Raw genomic sequence first — 18,497 nt, forward strand, 5'->3', positions numbered from 1 at the left:
GAGGTCGCGGGGCGGCTGCTGACTGCCGCCGGCTTCTCCCGTCGTCGGGAGGCGGCCCCGGCTGGGCTCTAACTTCTCGGTTTCCCCTGTCCGGGCACAGACGCAGCGAGCGGCGCTCTTCACCGCGCAGGAACTTCCCCGGCTTCAGCTTTCACTCAGCAACGCCGAAGCCGGCTCTTCGCACGCTCCCGCCGTCCTTCTCCGGGGGCCGCGTTCCCGGCGCCGCCGCGCGTGTCCTCAGGGAGCCTCTGCTTCCCTCCGCCTCCCCCGCCCCGCGTGCCCTTCAGCCGGTCCCTCCGCCCGAGCGACGCGAGGGGAGCGGGGCGCGCGCGCCGGCGGCGGGACGACGTGCGCGAGACACACGGCCCCGCGCGGAGCGCCGGAAGGAGCCGGGCCGGGGCCTCGCGCGTCGTGCGCGCGCCGCCGCCCGCCCCCCGGCCCCGGCCGCGACCTCGCGCGCGCGCACTGAGGCGCCGCCGCCGCCGCCGCCGCCGCCGCCGCCGCGGCTGCTGCTCCGGCTGCTGCAGGAGGCGGCGCTGGCTGGCGGCTGCGCTCGCTCCAGTCGGCGAGCGGAGCAGCGAGCGAGCGTGTGTGTGTTTTTTAAAGATGGCCGGAGCGGCGGCGGCGGTGGCCGCGGGAGCAGCAGCTGGAGCCGCCGCGGCAGCCGTGTCGGTGGCGGCTCCGGGCCGGGCCTCAGCGCCTCCGCCGCCCCCGCCGGTGTACTGTGTGTGCCGGCAGCCGTACGACGTGAACCGCTTCATGATCGAGTGCGATATCTGCAAGGACTGGTTCCACGGCAGGTAAATAAACCCCCTCCAGCCCCGCCGCCGCCGCCGCCGCCGGCCACGGGCCAACCGCCGCCGCCGCGCCGGCCGCCCGCGCCCCCCTCCGCCCGGCCGCCGCGCCGCGCCAGGCGCCGAGGGGCCCCGGCGCCGAACCCCCGGCCCGGGCAGCGGGGCGCGCGGGGCCCCGAGCTCCCCGGGCGCCGGGCGGACAGAGGGGGGCTGGTGGGATCGCCCGGCCGGGAGAAGAGTCGCCACAACAAACGGGAACAAAGGGGGCCGGCCGAGAAGTTGGCAGGGGGAGACCTGGGCGAGGGGACGCGGCCGGGGCAGGCGCCGGCGGAGGCGGCGGGCGGAGCGCCGGCCCGGCCCGCCGCCCCTCACCGCGCCCGCAGCCCGGCCGCCGCCCCGCCCGCCCGGAGCTCCGGCCGGAGTCGCCGCCCGGCCGGCCGCCCTACGCGGCCGGCCGCAGCGTCTTCCTTCCGGGCGGCGACCGGCTCGCCCCGGCTCCGGGTCTCCAGAAATTGCCATCACCCCTCCCCCCCGCGGTCCCCGTCGCGCCCCCTTCCCCGGTCTTTATCAAACTTCCTCGGCCGCGGGGCACTGGGACGGGGGCGTCGGCAGCGCCAGCCCGGCGGGGCTCCGAGGAGTAAACAGAGCAACAGATGAGGCACTCTCGGGGACTTAAAAGATGCCAGTCGGAAGTTTGGGGCCGGGGGTCCCGGGCAGGCCGGCAGGTCGGCTCGGACCGTGCCCCCCACCTACCACCCCAGCACACCCTGTCCTGGCGGGGGGTGGAGCGGGTGGCGTGGGCAGCGGGGCCCGGGGGGACAGCCTCCGGTCCCCAACCCCCCGCGTCGCCCCCGCGCCGCCGCTCAAACTTTACAAAGAGTGAAATTTCCCGTCGCCCGAGGGGCCGGCGACATCGCACGGCCGGGGGGCTCGCAGCCGGGGGCCCCGGTGCGGGCGAACTTTCGCCGGCCGGTGGGCACTTGGGGGCGGGTGGCGGGGGCGGCGAGCGTCGCCCTGTGCCTCGGCGGGCGCCTGCGTTTCGGGTTTGACGTTTGTGAGAGCTCCGGCCGCCTCCGCCGCCGAGCCGTCGACTCGTGTGTTTTGTAATCAAAGTGTGAGGCTAATAAAGGGCGGCGCCACAGCCTCTTGACTCCGGCGTGGGAGGGATTCGCAGGCATTTAAACAAAGAAACTAGTTGGGGTTGGGCTCCCAAAGTCCTTATTTGGGTGTTGTGGCAAAGCTTGCGGTCACCTTTAGGTGAAGCAGGTTACGCGAGCACCGTTTGGTGTTGTATCTTGGCGAGAGTACGCTCACGGCTAATAGCAGATATGGTGACTGTGATTGTAGGAAGTGTCCTTTGATTGACAGCAGGACATTTAAATACAGCCTCCGCTCCCCCCTCCCCAATTTTACAGAAACACTACACGACCAGGCCAGATGTCTTAGTCTCCCTCTACTGGCCCTGGGAGAGAAAACCACTTAGGTTACAGCGTTCTTTGCAGTGTTCAGTGCTCGGTACATTTAGTTTTACTTAATCTTCAAGTAGTTTTATTTAATCAGCTTGCACAATTCTGACAGCAACAGCAGCGAAAAAAAAAAAAAACCCAAAAACTGCCACTGTGAAAGAGAGACGGCGTCTTAATCTTGTGTATCAGGTAATTTTTCACAGTCTGGTCTATGCTTGGGGAATATTATTAGAACTTTGCTACACGTAATTAAGAATAAATTATCTAAAGTTCTTTTTTATTACTTCAAATAGATTTTTCCTCCCTGTATTTTGATTACATGTAAGACTGAAATTTGAACGTACCAAATCTTGCCAGTTCTATTTCTATATCCTCTGTTCCCATAATATATCCTACGAAACCGGAGTAGATTATCCAAAAATCTAGGTTACATATAGAATAAAACCAGAATCTCTGGTGATTATGTAAATACTCTTTTTTTCAAAGAACAGTTTTAGCTGCATAAGAGGCTTGTTCTATGGTGCAATGTAGATATGTTCATAAATTTTAGACTAGATTTTATTTACCTTAATTTAGGTAATTTAACACTGTAACCGTGAAAAACTGCAGGTAGTTTATGGAAAGTTTGGTAATACACTGAAGTATAAATTAGAAAACAGAAGAAGTTTGAAGGGAAAATAAAGAGGTCATATATGAAGGAGGCGGAGTGAGGCCAAAGCAAGTCTGCTTTACTTTATCTCGTAGATTTGTGTGACTTCATACTGGTGCAAGGGCCCGAGGTACGTGGTTTTTTGACCAGCAGTTCTTGAGAATTTAATGTTGTTCAGATGTCAGAAGTTAGAAAATTTAGTAATAATGCCCTGTCATGCAAAAGCAGTTTCTTCTTACCAAATTTCTTAATGAAGTATGAGTAATTTCAATAACTTCAGAGAAAGTAATACTTATGGTACCATCAAGGTACATACAGTTTTAATCTCCACACTCGCTTTCCGTCGGGGTTTCCAGGGGTGGTCCTTCTGCAGAGGAGGGAGGGGGAATAGGAGCTCTGCGAGAGAGAATTACCATTACGGCATAATTTCTTGATGGTTTTATTACTTCAAGTACAAGAATTTTTTTAAACTCGAGTCAGTGAATTCTGGTATAAATTTGAGTTTACTCTCTTTCTGGAGTTTTTGACGTCTGGAAGTCTGAAAAGCTTTTGCCCTCATTTAACCTGACAGGGAAGGAGGGGCTCTTCCTTGATGCTTTTCAGCCAGGCAGCAGAGTGAAGGGGACCCGCTGCCTCCAGGTTTGAGGCTGTTGGCTATTGAATTTTCGGTGTTCAGGAATTCCTATCCGTCAGTCTCCCTAAAGGCTCTTTTCTAAGTGGGAGGGGAGAAGAACACTTGCCAAGGTACAGTGTGTAATTGATACGTTAAGGACAGCGAGCCGAGCCGAGGAATTAACAGGATTTTCCTGGGAAGGTTCCTTCCAACCTAGACAGGGAGTTCTTCCTCTCTGGGCGCTAGGTGGAAGTAAGACAATGGAGATCTTTCCTGATAATATCCCACCCCCTAATCTCTAGGCTTGAGGTCTTTCCTTTGTACTCCTTTTCATTTCTTTTCTTTTTTAAAGATTTTATTTATTTATTTGACAGAGACACAGCCAGAGAGGGAACACAAGCAGGGGGAGGGGGAGAGGGAGAAGCAGGCTTCCGCTGACCAGGGAGCCCAATGTGGGGTTTGATTCCAGGATCCTGGCATCGTGACCTGAGCCTAAGGCAAATGCTTAATGACTGAGCCACCTGGGCACCGCGATTTCCTTAGTACTCTACTATCATCCTCTATAAAACTGTATCACTGCCTTTATTAAATTGTGTTATAATGCCTTTTGTCTCCACATTTGAATGTTAACATTTGTTTGCTAGTGTTTTTAGTCATATATTCTCTTTGACAAAATTAATATAGAAAAAAATGGGAAGTACAGAAAAGTATTAAGAATATGAAAGTACCCATGTCTTCTAGGACTTACCACTACTTTAACACTTAGGGTAAATGCATACATTTTATGCATTTCCTGCATTTCACTGTTAACCTAACTTCTAAACCATTGTGAGCATTTCTAATATTTCCTTGAATAAATCACATGAATTAATACATGTAAAACGTTTAGAAGATCTGGCACTTGTAGGTACTCAAGAAGAAATTTCCTTGAATAGAATTATTGGTCTCAGGGCTCAGATATTTCCAGCCTTCTGGTGCCTATTGCCAGATTGTCCTCCGGAAAGGTTATCCTACTTTATACTCTCACCAGTGGTGCCCGCTTCTAGTTCCCTGCATCATCCCCAGTCTAAGATATTATTAAACTCTCCCCCCAAAAACCAATCAAACACTTTGCCAGTCTGCAGATAATGAACATTTCCACCAAAAGACATACCCAAAACTGTTCACAGCAGTACTGTTCATATCCTCCCCAAACTAGAGCAACCTAAATGTCATCAGCAGTAGACTGGATAAATTGTGGATCGGTTAATATTCATTAAGAAAAAAATGCGTGACTGATACATGCAGCAGCATGGGCAGGTATCACAGATACAAGGTTGGACAAAAAGCTAGGCACAACAGTGAATACTGTTTGAGTCTGCTTATACCAAGTTCAAGTACAGATCTAATTGGGTGAGAGAAGTTAGACTGGTCCTTACCTCTGCGGGGAGGTAGAGGTAGAGGAGGCCCAGGCAAGGGAGCTTCTCAAGTTCAGGAAATGTTCTATATCTTGATCTTGGGTGGTTACATAATGTACGCAGATAGAAAAACTCACAAGGTAGATGTGCATTAGGGATTTTTAAAAACTATTGTAATGGCTGAAGTGTACTTCAAAGTTTAAAAAATTAATAATTTACCAGTTTGGGGGCACCTTGGTGGCTCAGTGGGTTAAGCCTGTGCCTTCCGTTGGGGTCATGATCTCGGGGTCCTGGGATAGAGCCCTACATCGGGCTCTCTGCTCAGCAGGGAGCCTGCTTTCCCCTCTCTCTCTGCCTGCCTCTCTGCCTACTTGTGATCTCTCTCTCTGTCAAATAAATAATTAAAAAAAAATTTACCAGTTTGGTAGCTGACGTGAAATTTTGTGATTTTGTTTCTTGTCCTGTCTTTAATGGGATTGCCTCTTGTGTTTATTGTTAGGTAGGATCTTGGCTCCCGCCCAGAGTTTGCAGTGTGCGCGGCGCTGTTCTTGGTGCTAGGAACATAGCCCCGAACCAAACAGTCCTTGCTCTCTTGTAACTTACCTTCTAGTGGGGGAAGATAGATAAATGTAGATGACAAAAGAAAAGGAAAATTGAGTTAGGAGGAAAGAAAGGCCTGGGGTTAGTATAAGGCCACTTTCATATGGCGAGATTATGGAAGGCCTTGACAAGGACACATTTGAACACAAGATATTTTGGATTTTACTCAGGGAAAATGGTGTATTTTGAGTAGAGGAGTAAAGAATTTGACTTAACCTTTTACAAGGTTCACTCTAGCTGCTACTTGGAGATTAGACTGGAGGGAGGCAAAGATGACAGGCTGACCAGGAAGAAGGCTGTTGCAGTCATCCAGGTGAAAGAGAATTTTAAAAGTTGGAGTCAGTTTTGGTAATTTTCAAATGTCATATTAACTTTAATTCCTGAAGCTTGAATGAGTGAAGAGCTTCGTTTATGAGAGTAGAAAACTTTTATCCAGAGTAGTGCATTTGGGTAGCAATTTCTCGGGTATACCCTCTGAGTCCTGGAATTCACGCACTTACTGAATGTTTTCTACCACGTGTGACGCTGTTCTGATTGTGTTAGATGTATTAACTAACTCATCTAGCTCATCTGTTTCTCACCTTTTGTTTCTTAACCTTGTTGGATAAGTGCTGTTATTATTATTTTACAGATGGGATCTGAGGGTTAGAGAGGTCAGTAGCTTGTCCAGGGTCACAAAGCTAGAAGGTCATAGAGCTAGCTGATCTGAAATCAAGTGGGTTTGACTCCAGAGCTCACTCTCTTGACCAGTAAGTAGATGGTATTTAGGGTTTCTTTGCTCCTTGTCTGTCTTTATCCTGAGGTGTGAGGGGGCATAGGCGGAAGAGATGCCACAGGGTTCTGAAGAGCTACACCTAGAGCCGTTGTACCTTTGTTTTTGTTCTTTATTAAATTGTCTTTAGTGTGGGGACGCCTGGGTGGCTCAGTTGGTTGGACGACTGCCTTCGGCTCAGGTCGTGATCCCGGAGTCCCGGGATCGAGTCCCACATCGGGCTCCCAGCTCCACGGGGAGTCTGCTTCTCTCTCTGACCTTCTCCTCGCTCATGTTCTCTCTCACTGTCTCTCTCTCAAATAAATAAATAAAATCTTTAAAAAAAAAATTGTCTTTAGTGTGAATATGTTAAAAATGATCATAACTGCTTTGGGAACAGTTTATAAAATATTTGAGAAGTTCCATAATTTAACTCTGTTTTTATCTTTGTTATAATGGTTTCTTACTGGAGTGTATTTTTATTTTTTAAATTAAGGATAAAAATTATTTTTAAAATTGATTCTGTATACATTTCCCTGTAATGATGAAATTGCTTTTAGTGTTATGACATAAACTTACTAGGTGAACATATATCTTCCGGTAAGAGAACAGAGAACTTCTCAGTTTCTTTTTTACTGACAGTTTATCATAAGAAAACATATGAGTATTCTTTTCCTGTGTGTCACTTATAAAAGTGAATATATATACTCGATCTTGCTATTTGAACAAAATCTGTTTTGATGTGGGAGTCTCATCTTGGGCTGCGTGGAGGCAGTGACAGTTCTCTCATCAAGCTTTTTTTTTTTTTTTTTTTTCCTTAAACTCTAAGTTTGGGGCAGATTTCTGCATGGTATGCTCTCATAGCCTGTATTCTTAGGTGTGAAATTGAGTTTACTGAATATCCAAGGGGAAGAAATGCCTTTATATTTGATGATCTGAAGTGAGGTCTCAAGAAAAATGGAACAGATGTGGAGGAATTTGATTGTTGGGCGGAAACTTGGGTTGGTTTGGGGCTTCAGACTCCACCATAAAGTGTACAACTTTGGAACAACAGTTGGACAGTGTTGATCCTGCAGCTGCTACCAAGTTTCTGATTCTTTTTGGAAGTGACATTTTATTAACATAGTGCTCGTTTGTTTGCTTTTCCACTAATACTAACACTAATTTTTCCCATTAATAATAGTGTGATTTACTGGTAACCTGGATGATTTTCGCAGGTGTTTGTATTGAAGAATCGTTTTTAGAAACCGAGGGCTTGCTGGAGGGGGTTCATTGCTGTAGGCCTTCACAGGGGACACAGCCGGGAAACTGATAGGCACACACATTTCTATTTGTGCTGTCTACCTGTAGGTTTTATTTTTTATTTTTTATTATTTTTTTAAAGATTTTATTTATTTATTTGACAGACAGAGATCACAAGTAGGCAGAGAGGCAGGCAGAGAGAGAGAGAGAGAGAGAGGGAAGCAGGCTTCCTGTGGAGCAGGGAGCCCGATGCGGGGCTCGATCCCAGGACCCTGAGATCATGACCCGAGCCGAAGGCAGCAGCCCAAACCACTGAGCCACCCAGGCGCCCCTACCTGTAGGTTTTAAAACCTCTGAGTTTTTATAATGATAACTTTGATTCTAATCCGATATCACTGGGTTCATTTTAGCTTTCCCCCTTTCCCTGTGACTTTTTTGTCCAGCACTGAGAAATCCAGCTTCCGTTATCCACAGTATAGTTATGTTTTTTCCCATCTTCGTTTATATGTAAAGTGGTTCTAGAATTCCTAACCCATACCCTTGTAATAAATTTACTGACTAAATTACAGTATTTGTCGTTTTTTTTGTTCTTAGCTTTATATCTGTAATATCTTTAGCCTTATAATAGCTACTGTCTGTCTATAATATCTAGCCTATAATTTCCAGGTACCTATCACATCTTGTCAGCCCCTGTTTTCCACACTTAACTTAGGTTCTGTTCTTTTCTCCCCCAGTTTATCATGTCATGTCATTTATTTGTAATATAGTTGGGTTTGTTACTGTTCGTGTTGCATTTTTGACTCCTCCAACATCCTGGCTGGTTTTAATTATTGGTTTATATTTTGAGTATGTAAAATAAACCAGGCTCTAAGAAGTTAGAGGTATATGAAAAGGTATACTCAGAAAGGTATACTCTCCATCTCTCCGGTGCCTTCCATCCCTTTCCCACCCACCTCTCTTTATTTTCTGGCTTATCTCATGTGGAATTTTTGTTTCTTTTCCCACAAATGGGCAGATGAATGTATATTTTCTTATGTGTATTTCCTTAACACAAAGGGTAGCTTATGATAAATGCTCTGCTTTTTTCCCACTTCATAATATACACTGGAATTCGTTCTGTGTCAGCTCACGGGGCTCTTCCTTATTCTTTTGAATAGCTGCACAGCGCTCCATCACAGGGATGTGCCCTGTTTTATTCATTCTCTTACGCCTGGGCATTTTAGATTGCTTATAATATTTTGCAATTACAGATAGTTACAAACAAAGTAGAACTTTGTATATATGTATTTTCATATTCTTGGAGGTATATTCAGGTTAGATTACTAGAAGTGGGATTACTTGGTCAAAAGGTAAGTGCAGATGTTTTGTTAAGATCACTAGATTTCCTTTCAGAATGGTTGGACCAGTTTGCATTCCCACCAACAGGGTATGAACGTGCATTTTTCCCCACATTTTTGTTATCAGACTGTATTTTCATATTTTTTAGTCTTTGCCAATCCAATTGGTGAAAAATTGTATCTTTAATCTGCATTTCTCTAATTACAAATGAGTTTGAACAACATTTCATTTATTGAAAGCCATTTTCTTTCTTTTCTTCTTTTTTTGGGGGAAAATGATCTGTTTATAGCTTTTTCTGACTGTGTCTTTTTTAAAGAGTAGGGCTATTAGGCTTTTGTGACATATAAATAGTCTCTCTATGTTTGTTGGTTTTCTTTTTTGTTTTGTCTTTGGTGATTTTTTTTTTTGCCATGCAAATTAAAAAATATTTATGTAGTCCTATTTATCAGTCTTTTTATTGGCTCTGGGTTTTAAGACATGATTAGCAAGCTTTTCTCTGCTCCAAGGTAGAGAAATCCACTTCAGAGGATTTTTATCTGTGTTTTCTTTTAGACCTTGTTTGGTTCTGTTTTGTTTGTTTGTTTGTTTGTTTGTTTTACATTTAGATCCTAATCCATTTGGAAATAATTTGTGTATATGGTAAAAAAATAGAGATATAATTTTTTTTCTAAATAAGTAAGTTTTTCTAAATAAAATTTCCCAACTGTGCCAGCAGTGTTTATTAAAAAGATTATACTTAGGTACACTTGGGTGGTTCAGCTTGTTGAGCTTCCGGACTCTTGGTTTGGCTCAGGTCAGGATCTCAGCGTCCTGGATGGAGTCTGGCTTAGGTCTTGACCCTCAGGGTTGTGGGATTGAGCCCTGGGTGTGTCCCTGAGCTCAGCACGGAGTCGGAGTCGGCTTGAGAGTCTCTCCTTCTCCCTTACCCTCTGACCCTCCCCCCCACTCTCACGTTTACACCCTCTGTCTGAAGTAAGTAAATAATTTTTTTACAGCTTTTTGATTTTTCAGAGCAAGAAGCAGATTCTTAATTATAGAGAACAATCTGATGGTTACCAGAGGAGAGAGGGGTAGGGATATGGTTGAAAGAGATGATGGGGATTAGGGAGGGCACGTGTCCCTGTGAGCACTAGGTGATGTGTGGAAGTGTTGAATTACTATATTGTATCCCCGAAACAAGTGTAACATTGTATGTTGACTAACTGGAATTAAAATAAAAACTTTTCTAAAAGCTTGTTGGTATTTTATTTGTTTTACATTCAATTTCTAAATTAACTTAGGGAGAATTGACTTTTTTGTGATGTTGAGTCTTCTATCCAAGAACAGGGATGTTTCTTTATTTAAGTCTACTCATGTGACTTTCAGATATGTTTACATTTTTTCTATAGATTATTTCTATAGTTTATTCCTATATATTGTTTTCTTTGTTACTATTATAAATAAGATTTTCTCTACCATTTGCTTGCTCATTGGTTATTGGTTATATATATGCATATTTGACTTTTATTTTTAAGATTTTATTTGAGAAAGAGCAAGAGCGAGAGAGAACATGAGCAGGGGGAGGGATAGCAGAGAGGGAGAAGCAGACTCCCTTGCTGAGCAGGGAGCCTGATGTGGGCTTGATCTCAGGACCCTGGGATCATGACCCGAGCCAAAGGCAGATGTTGAACCATTTAAGCCACCCAGATGCACCAAGATTTGACTTTTGAATGTTACTTTTATTTCCTGCTATTTTACCAAAAGAATTAAAAAAATTTTTTTCAAAGATTTTTATTTATTTATTTGACAGAGAGATAACAAGTAGGCAGAGAGGGGGGAGATGCAGGCTCCCCACTGAGCAGAGATTCCCGACACAGGGCTTGATCCCAGGACCCTGAGATCATGACCTGAGCCGAAGGCAGAGGCTTAACCGAATGAGCCACCCAGGCATCCCTTACCAGAAGAATTTTTAAAGTTCATTGTATCATCAGTTCACTAGAGGTTCCTGTCAAATGCAAATAGAGTTTTTCTGCTTCTTTACCTGTTCACCTCAAAATGAATTTTCTTACCTAATTGCACAGGCTTTTATCCCTTATAGGGTTAAATAGTGGTGGAGATTGTGGCTATCCTTTCTTCATTCTTGATTTTAGTAGAAATGCCTATTTTCTTGTTAAATTAGGTACTAACTTTAGGCATAATTTATCATATTAAGAAAGTCGCTTTGGGGACGTCTGGGTGGCTCCGTCTGTGGCCTTCGACTCAGGTCATGATCCTAGGGTCCTGGGATCTAGTCCCACATCAGTCTCTCTACTCAGCAGGGAGCCTGCTTCTCCCTCTGCCTGCCCCCCACCCCCTGCCCCGGCTTGTGCTCTTTTCTCTCTCTCTGACAAATAAATAAATAAAATTTTTTTTTTTTTAAAAGTCTCTTTTAAATCTTTTAGTGTTTTTATCATGAATGGATGTTGACTTTGTCAAAAGACTTCTTCAGCACCTATGAAGAGAACCATATGCTTTTCCCCCTTACATCTGTTAATATACATATAACATATTTTTAAGTGTTTTATTATTAGCTGCTCTGAAGACAGCCTCAGGTAAAAATATTTTTCACTACATGCTTCACCATTGGATACTTAAGTTGTATTCTAGTGATGCTTTGTACCTAAGTTTAAAAATGTTATTCTGTATAGATTTAGAGTCTAGATCCTAGATTTTAAAATGCGACTGCCTGGGAAGCCTGGGTGGCTCAGCATTTAAGCGGCTTCAGTTCACAGGATCAAGCCCCAAGTTGGGCTCTCTCTCCGTCTGCCACCCCTTCCCTCCCTGTGCCCCCCCCCCAACTTGTGCTCTCTCTCTTGAATAAAAGTTTAAATGAATAAAATACCATTGCTTGGTTATTTTTAGTATAAAAAAATTGACAAATAGAACTGACATAGAGGAACAAATAAACACTAAGCAAGTAATATATATATGGTATATGAATCATATATATATGATATAGGAATCTTTAAAGCATTAATGATCCAGGAATTTCTCTAAAGCAGGATTTTCTAATCTGTGTTTTATGAACCCCTGAGGTTTAAGGTATCCTCCTGGGAGTTCATTTCTTTTAATTTGTCTTATAAAAAGACAAGGATTCTTTTTTTAATGGATAAGCTTGACTGCCTCTGAGTGTATATATAAACAAGTGTTCATGGGAAAGTTAGTGGAAATCAGTTGAGTGTTATTAAGAATGGGTTAGATTGGGTTGGTTTGTCTTTCAGCTGAATGCTGCTAGCTACTATGATGGTTTTGACTTTAATTTTAATTTTTTTTTTTAGAGAAAATTTCAAACATACCGAAGTAGACAGAATAGTATAATGTACTCCCATGTTAACCTTCCCTCCGGTTCAGTGAATATCAGTTCATGAACAGTCTTGTTTCAGCTAACCCTCCTCCTTCCCTTGGATTTAGTTTTTTTTTTTTTTTTAAAGATTTTATTTATTTATTTGACAGAGAGAGATCACAAGTAGGCAGAGAGGCAGGCAGACAGAGAGAGAGGAGGAAGCAGGCTCCCTGCTGAGCAGAGAGCCCAATGCGGGACTCGATCCCAGGACCCTGAGATCATGACCTGAGCCGAAGGCAGTGGCTTAACCCACTGAGCCACCCAGGCGCCCAGTTTTTTTTGTTTTTTTGTTTTTTTAAGATTTTTAATTTTTTAAGAAATCTCTATAGTCAGTGTGGGCGTTGAACTTAAAACCTGAGGTCAAGTGTTGCGTGCTCTGTTCACCGAGCCAACCAGGTGCCCCCACATTTAGTTATTTGAAGCAAATTTGTGACAGTATCCTTATATTTGTGCAAGTTTCAGCAAATATATCTGTAAGGCCTCTTTTAGAAGAAATACCATTATCACAACTAAAAGTAATTGCCAGCTCCTTAATACCATGAAATAGTCACTGTTCAAATTTCCAGTTGTCTCAGGAATGTCGTAAGTTTTTATACTATCTGTTTGAATCAAGATCCAAAAATAGTCCACATGCTGTGATTGGTTCATATGTCTTGTAAGTCTCATAAACTGTAGCAGTAGTTCTTAACTGGATGGGTTTCGTCTCTCCCCGCCCCCCAGAAGATGTTTGGCAATGTCTAGAAACATTTTTGGGGTAGGGGGGTGTTGCTAGTAATTAGTAGTTAGAGGGTGGGGGTCTCATAAACATCCTGCACAGCACAGCCCCTATGAGGAAGGACTGTGTGTCCCTGAGTGCCAGTAGTGTTGGAAGACCCTGAGCTATAGGCTTTCCTCATGTTTCTCACTTTTCCTTTGCAACTTATTTTTGGTAGAAAGTGTTGTTTATCCTACAAAGTTTTCCACTTTCTGGATTTTGCTTATTATATCCCTGCTGCATCTTTTAACATATTCCTCTCTTTCCTGTAAATTGGTAGTTGGAGCTAGAGAAACTTGATTAGATTCAGGTTTTTTTCCTCAAGAACATTTTATAAGTGGGTGGTATAGTTTTCCATCAGGAGGTATAAAATGTTTGCTTGTTTTCTCTTTTTGTCATGTTTTTTCCCAGTGACCGATGCCAGTATGCATTCATTTATTCATGAGTGGTTCCAAAAATGATGATAATTTAATTACATAATTCTTTTTTATTTACTAGCTAGAATACTTCTCTGAAGAGAAGACTTTTCTTTACTTCTTTGGTTATCTAGTGGTACAGTTTGTATAAGAGAGGAAGAATTAAATATTTCCCTTTATCACTAGTTTTGGAATTAATTGACTCATTAGCATTCTTTGTTCATTATTCATGAAAGAAAAACCTTAATGAATAATATTTATTTGTAAGCAATATAGACAGGTAAACGGATGAATAAAAAAAGGGTTCATGTCTCCTTTGACCACATACCCAGTAATTTAAAACAATAAAACAAAAAAAAAGTCTAGTGAGAAATTCAAGCAATATAGAAAGATTGAAAAAAGAAGAAGTGAACATCTCTTGTCTACTTCCTACCATCCTTTTTTCCAGTGGTAAACTCCATTAACAGTGTTGAGTTTCCATCCCAGAAGGAGGGCTCACATCATGTACACATGATTCTGTTCTGCTCTTTTTCATTCATTAAACTATCCTGGAGGCTGAGGAGAGTTTTTGTATCAGCATATACAGATAGCTCATTTCTTTGTAGTGGCTGTGCAGAATTCCAGTCTGTGGATTTACCATAATTGACCTGGTTATCTGTTGATGGATTCCTTATCTGGTTTCTCCCTCTTTCTTTTTCTCGTGGTATTAAACAGTGCTGCGGTGTAACATATTTTTGTGTCTTTATCTTTATTCTTGACAGGCTTTTGTGTATCCTTAAGGTAGGTTTCTAGTGTTTGCATTTTGAAAAATTGTTTTTATCTGTACTCTTATTTTGTTTTACTTTTTAAAAAGATTTTATTGGGCGCCTGGGTGGCTCAGTGGGTTAAGCCGCTGCCTTCGGCTCAGGTCATGATCTCAGGGTCCTGGGATCGAGTCCCGCATCGGGTTCTCTGCTCAGCAAGGGAGCCTGTTTCCTCCTCTCTCTCTCTCTGCCTGCCTCTCTGCCTACTTGTGATCTCTCTCTGTCAAATAAATAAATAAAATCTTTAAAAAAAAAGATTTTATTTATTTATTAGAGAGAGTGAGAGAGAGCACAAGTGGGGTGAAGGGCAGAGGGAGAAGCAGACTCCCCGCTGAGCAGGGAGCACGATGCAGGACTGGATCCTGGGACTCTGGGATCAAAATGCTTAACTGACTGGCAGACGCTTAACCCACTGAGCCATCCAGGCACCCTGTACTCATATTGTCAAGTTTATGTTCTAAAGGGACACAAGGAACAGTGATATTGAAGTATAGGTTTGGTGAGCTTAACCATACTAACTATGCAAATTTAAGATGCTGATTTACCAGGGCAGTAAATTGCATTCATCAGCTAGTTCTAATACATCAAAAGTCAGTGTTAGAGAACATACAATGACATATCTGATTTGTATTTTATTATGGGGAGGGGGAATAAAACACTTCCAGAATATTTTGTGAAGAAGTGCAAGACTTTTCTTCCGTAATTTAGAAGTAGAGTTTTCCTTGAGCACAAAACACAGGAATTTCAAACATCAGTTAGTAATCATAGCAGTCTGGCATCATGTGCAGTAAATTACGACATTGTTCAAGCTGGGAGATACCATCGTAGATAATTTGGTGTGTTTTTTTTTGTTTTTTTTTGTTTGTTTGTTTTTAATGTGCAAAAGCTGTTTTTAGATAAGTGGTCACTGTTTGACAAAGAAATTGGAATGATGTCCACTGTGGTCCTTTTGATTTATATAGTGTCTTATGGATACTGTAGTATTAATATATATGAAAAGGAAAAGTAAATGGTCCTGGGGATCTGCCTGGAGGTCCTGGAGATATTCTCACTGCTCAGCAACTCCATAGACTGTTACACACGCAGACACACACACACGCACACACACACACACGAACTAAAGTCAGAAGAATGTATCAGTTTGGCTAGCATCCTAACTGATTTACTGAGTGACAAAAAGTGGGACACAAGGCACCCTGGAAGCAGAGGCTTTCTGGCCAGTTCCCATCAGTGACGTCAGAGACTTTCTCTGGTGACCACATTGGAGGCTTCTTCCCCAGAGACTGCTTTGTAGGGTCATGGGTTTTTCTTCTTCTCTGTGACCTCCCGCAGAGCTTCACCTATCACACACACGATACTGTAGGCATGTGGTCAGTCCTTTTTACTTTATTGCTTTTTGAAGTAATCTTGGGGTATAAATAGTTTTATCTGCAGATTAGAGGAATTTGAGTCTTTTTACTTAATTTAACTTGTCACGGGTCTGAGTCATATTTCTCTCTTAACATTCTTCCTATTTCAGTACTTTTTTAAAGCTCATTTTCAGTGAGTGTTGTTTCCTTGAATCACCTTCTTTCTCTTTTTTCTTTTTTCCTTTTTTTTTTTTCTTTGCTAGCCTGTCCTTATTTTCTGTAAATCAAAGGAGCAGATCCCATGGCTACTGGAGAGCAGAGTCCTTTTTGTTTGATTCTGGTAATTCTTTCCTCAAACCTGCTTCTCCAACCGTTCAAATGCCAAGTAGTCAGTGCTGGATTCTGTTCCGTAATTTTCTTCTTCTTGCTTCTCTGTGGGCATCCAGCCTGTGGTAGGAGAGATCAGATCCTCTGATGTGAAGTTTTTTTCTCCGTGTCCTCATTCCTTGAACCCCTGTTAGAATTGGGGCATTTAGGTGGCTCAGTTCTTATGCATCTGCCTTTGGCTCAGGTCATGATCCCAGAGTCCTGAGATCAAGCCCCGAGTCAGGGCTCCCGGCTCACTGGGGAGCCTGCTTCTCTCTCCGCCCCTCCCTCCTGTTCTGCTCTCTCTCTCTCTATCTCTCTCAAATAAATAAATAAATAAAATAAAATAAGAGAATTGATTACCCAGGGTTTTTTGTATACCTCTTTCTCTTGGATTCAACCTTGTTTGGGCTGCCCCTCTCCTTGGGAGCGGTACCTACCCAGGGAACTTACTCATTCACTTCCTGCCAGTTGCAGAGTGCTGGTTTTCAGCCTTACTGTTGGCCCCAGGCCTGCTGCATGGGATCGTTCACCTGCTCCAGTGCTCAGGGAAATTCATCTCTTTCTTTGGACAGAGCAGAAGAAGACTGTGACACAGATCTGAGAACTTTTAGATCATGTGGTTTTAGGATATGGCTGACCCTCTCTAGGTCTTCTGCACCACATCAATGACTTTTTGGTTTCCTGACCACCATCACGGTTTCTAAGCTATCTCTATTACGTAGTATTTATTTAACATTTTTCTTTAAATCAGCTTTAAATGGATTTGGCTTTGTCAGTTTAACTTTGTCCTAAACAGAGGTTATCTGTTAAATCACATTTGTGATGCTCACTATATATTTTAATATTTGTGAGAAAAGACACATTTATTGTGATAAAGGCTTTATCATATAAAATGTGTACATGTGAGATTGTCAGAAGGGTGGTGGTGATTGATGGAAGGATAGTTACAGACACAGGGAAAGAATACACATTTCCTTAAGGGAAGTAAGGGATGGAACTTAACCAAATGAGAATGGCTTTAGGCAGCAAGAGGCCCAGCGGCAGGACAGATTGTCCTGGCCTTCAGTTCTCATAAGCGTGTCCTGTTGCCAGTCTGATGCCATCTGGGAGCTGGAGTCCATCAGGTCCAGCTGTCCTTCTGGTGATGGAGCTGGGGTTCTCGGGGTGCCTCCTTGTTTCAGGGTGACCTTGTCTGCCCCGCAAGTCTGAGGAACTGCTCTCAACCGTAGCATGTTCCTCAGTACTTCTAGCAAGATGGGGTGACTTGAAGATCAGCTTCTCAGATGTGCCTTTAAGATGTACCTTCTCAGATGTACCTTAAAGCAGGCCTCTTCTTCCTCAGAAACGCGTAACTCTACACCTTGGTAGACCTGGAGCTAGAGCCATAAAAAGTAACTACAAGGTGTATACACACCCAGTGGAAGGAGGGGACCCTTAAATGAGGAGACGTAGCATATCTGTTTTGTCAGAATGCGTGTATTCTTGAAATAAATGACATTATTTTCTTTTTAGTACTTTCCATGATCATTGTTTTTGAAGAGTCAGTGCTACACATCTTGCATTCAGCCGTTCATATGTGAAACACAGTTGTCAAAGTTTGCTGTAGTATGGAGCGGTCTATTTTCAGATGTAGGAAATTTCTGGAAATGTAGCTTCAGGAAGAAAAGGAAACCGCCAAATCACTGGGAATTATCTTTAGGTATGTTCTAACCCTTGAATCGTCGGTTCAAGGACATGGCTTCAGTAATTACATCCCTGTCCCTGTATCATTTTTTCTCATTACAAATAGTATATAACCTTCATTAAAAAAAAAAAAAAAGAGAAGGAAACATCCTTGTCCTGACATCCCCCCCTTCATCTGCAGCCCCATTTCTTGACTGCCTTTATAGCAAAATTCATCAAAAGAAGTGTCCAGGGGCGCCTGGGTGGCTCAGTGTGTTAAAGCCTCTGCCTTCAGCTCAGATCATGATCCCAGGGTCCTGGGATCGAGCCCCGCATCGGGCTCTCTGCTCAGCAGGGAGTCTGCTTCCTCCTTTCTCTCTGCCTGCTTCTCTGTGATCTCTCTCTGTCAAATAAATAAATAAAATCTAAAAAAAATAAAAAATAAAAAGAAGTGTCCATGTTTACTGTCACCAGTTTTGTTTTTGTTCTTCTCTTTCTCTCTCTCTCTCTTTTTAAAGACTTTATTTAGTTATTTGATAGAGAAATTGAGAGAGGGAACACAAGCAGGGGGAATGGGAGAGGGAGAAGCAGGCCCCCCGCTGAGCAGGGAGCCTGATGCAGGATTGGATCCCAGGACCCTGGGATCGTGACCTGAGCTGAAGGCAGGCACTTAATGACTGGGCTACCCCGGCGCCTCTCTCTCTCCCTCTCCGTCCCTCTTTTCTCTAGTTAAGGTCCCATTCTCTCCGAATCCTGTTGCACTTTGATCTTTACTACTCGGCGGGCAGTAGCAGTCTTGTCAGAGTGACCAGTGAGCTTCCCCTTATGTGGCTTCTAGGGAAGCCCTGTGCTGGGGTTTCTCCGGGTTCACTACTCCTCAGTCCTCACTGAGGTCCCTTCTTATCTCCTTGCTCTTTTAACACTGGAGGACCC

At 43.8% G+C, this 18,497-nt stretch overlaps 1 protein-coding gene across 1 annotated transcript in view; it reads left to right on the plus strand.

Annotated features, from left to right (window-relative positions):
* The first annotated feature begins 484 nt into the window (after positions 1 to 484).
* KDM7A (lysine demethylase 7A) overlaps positions 485 to 18,497 on the plus strand; it is an 85,489-nt gene continuing 67,476 nt past the window's right edge. The window contains exon 1 of the mRNA XM_032304022.1: positions 485 to 800. Coding sequence (XP_032159913.1) covers positions 607 to 800 — 194 coding nt within the window. The 5' untranslated portion in view covers positions 485 to 606. The remainder of the gene's footprint in view (positions 801 to 18,497) is intronic.

The sequence above is a fragment of the Mustela erminea genome, chromosome 11 (assembly GCF_009829155.1).
Source record: "Mustela erminea isolate mMusErm1 chromosome 11, mMusErm1.Pri, whole genome shotgun sequence".
Lineage (NCBI taxonomy): Eukaryota > Metazoa > Chordata > Mammalia > Carnivora > Mustelidae > Mustela > Mustela erminea.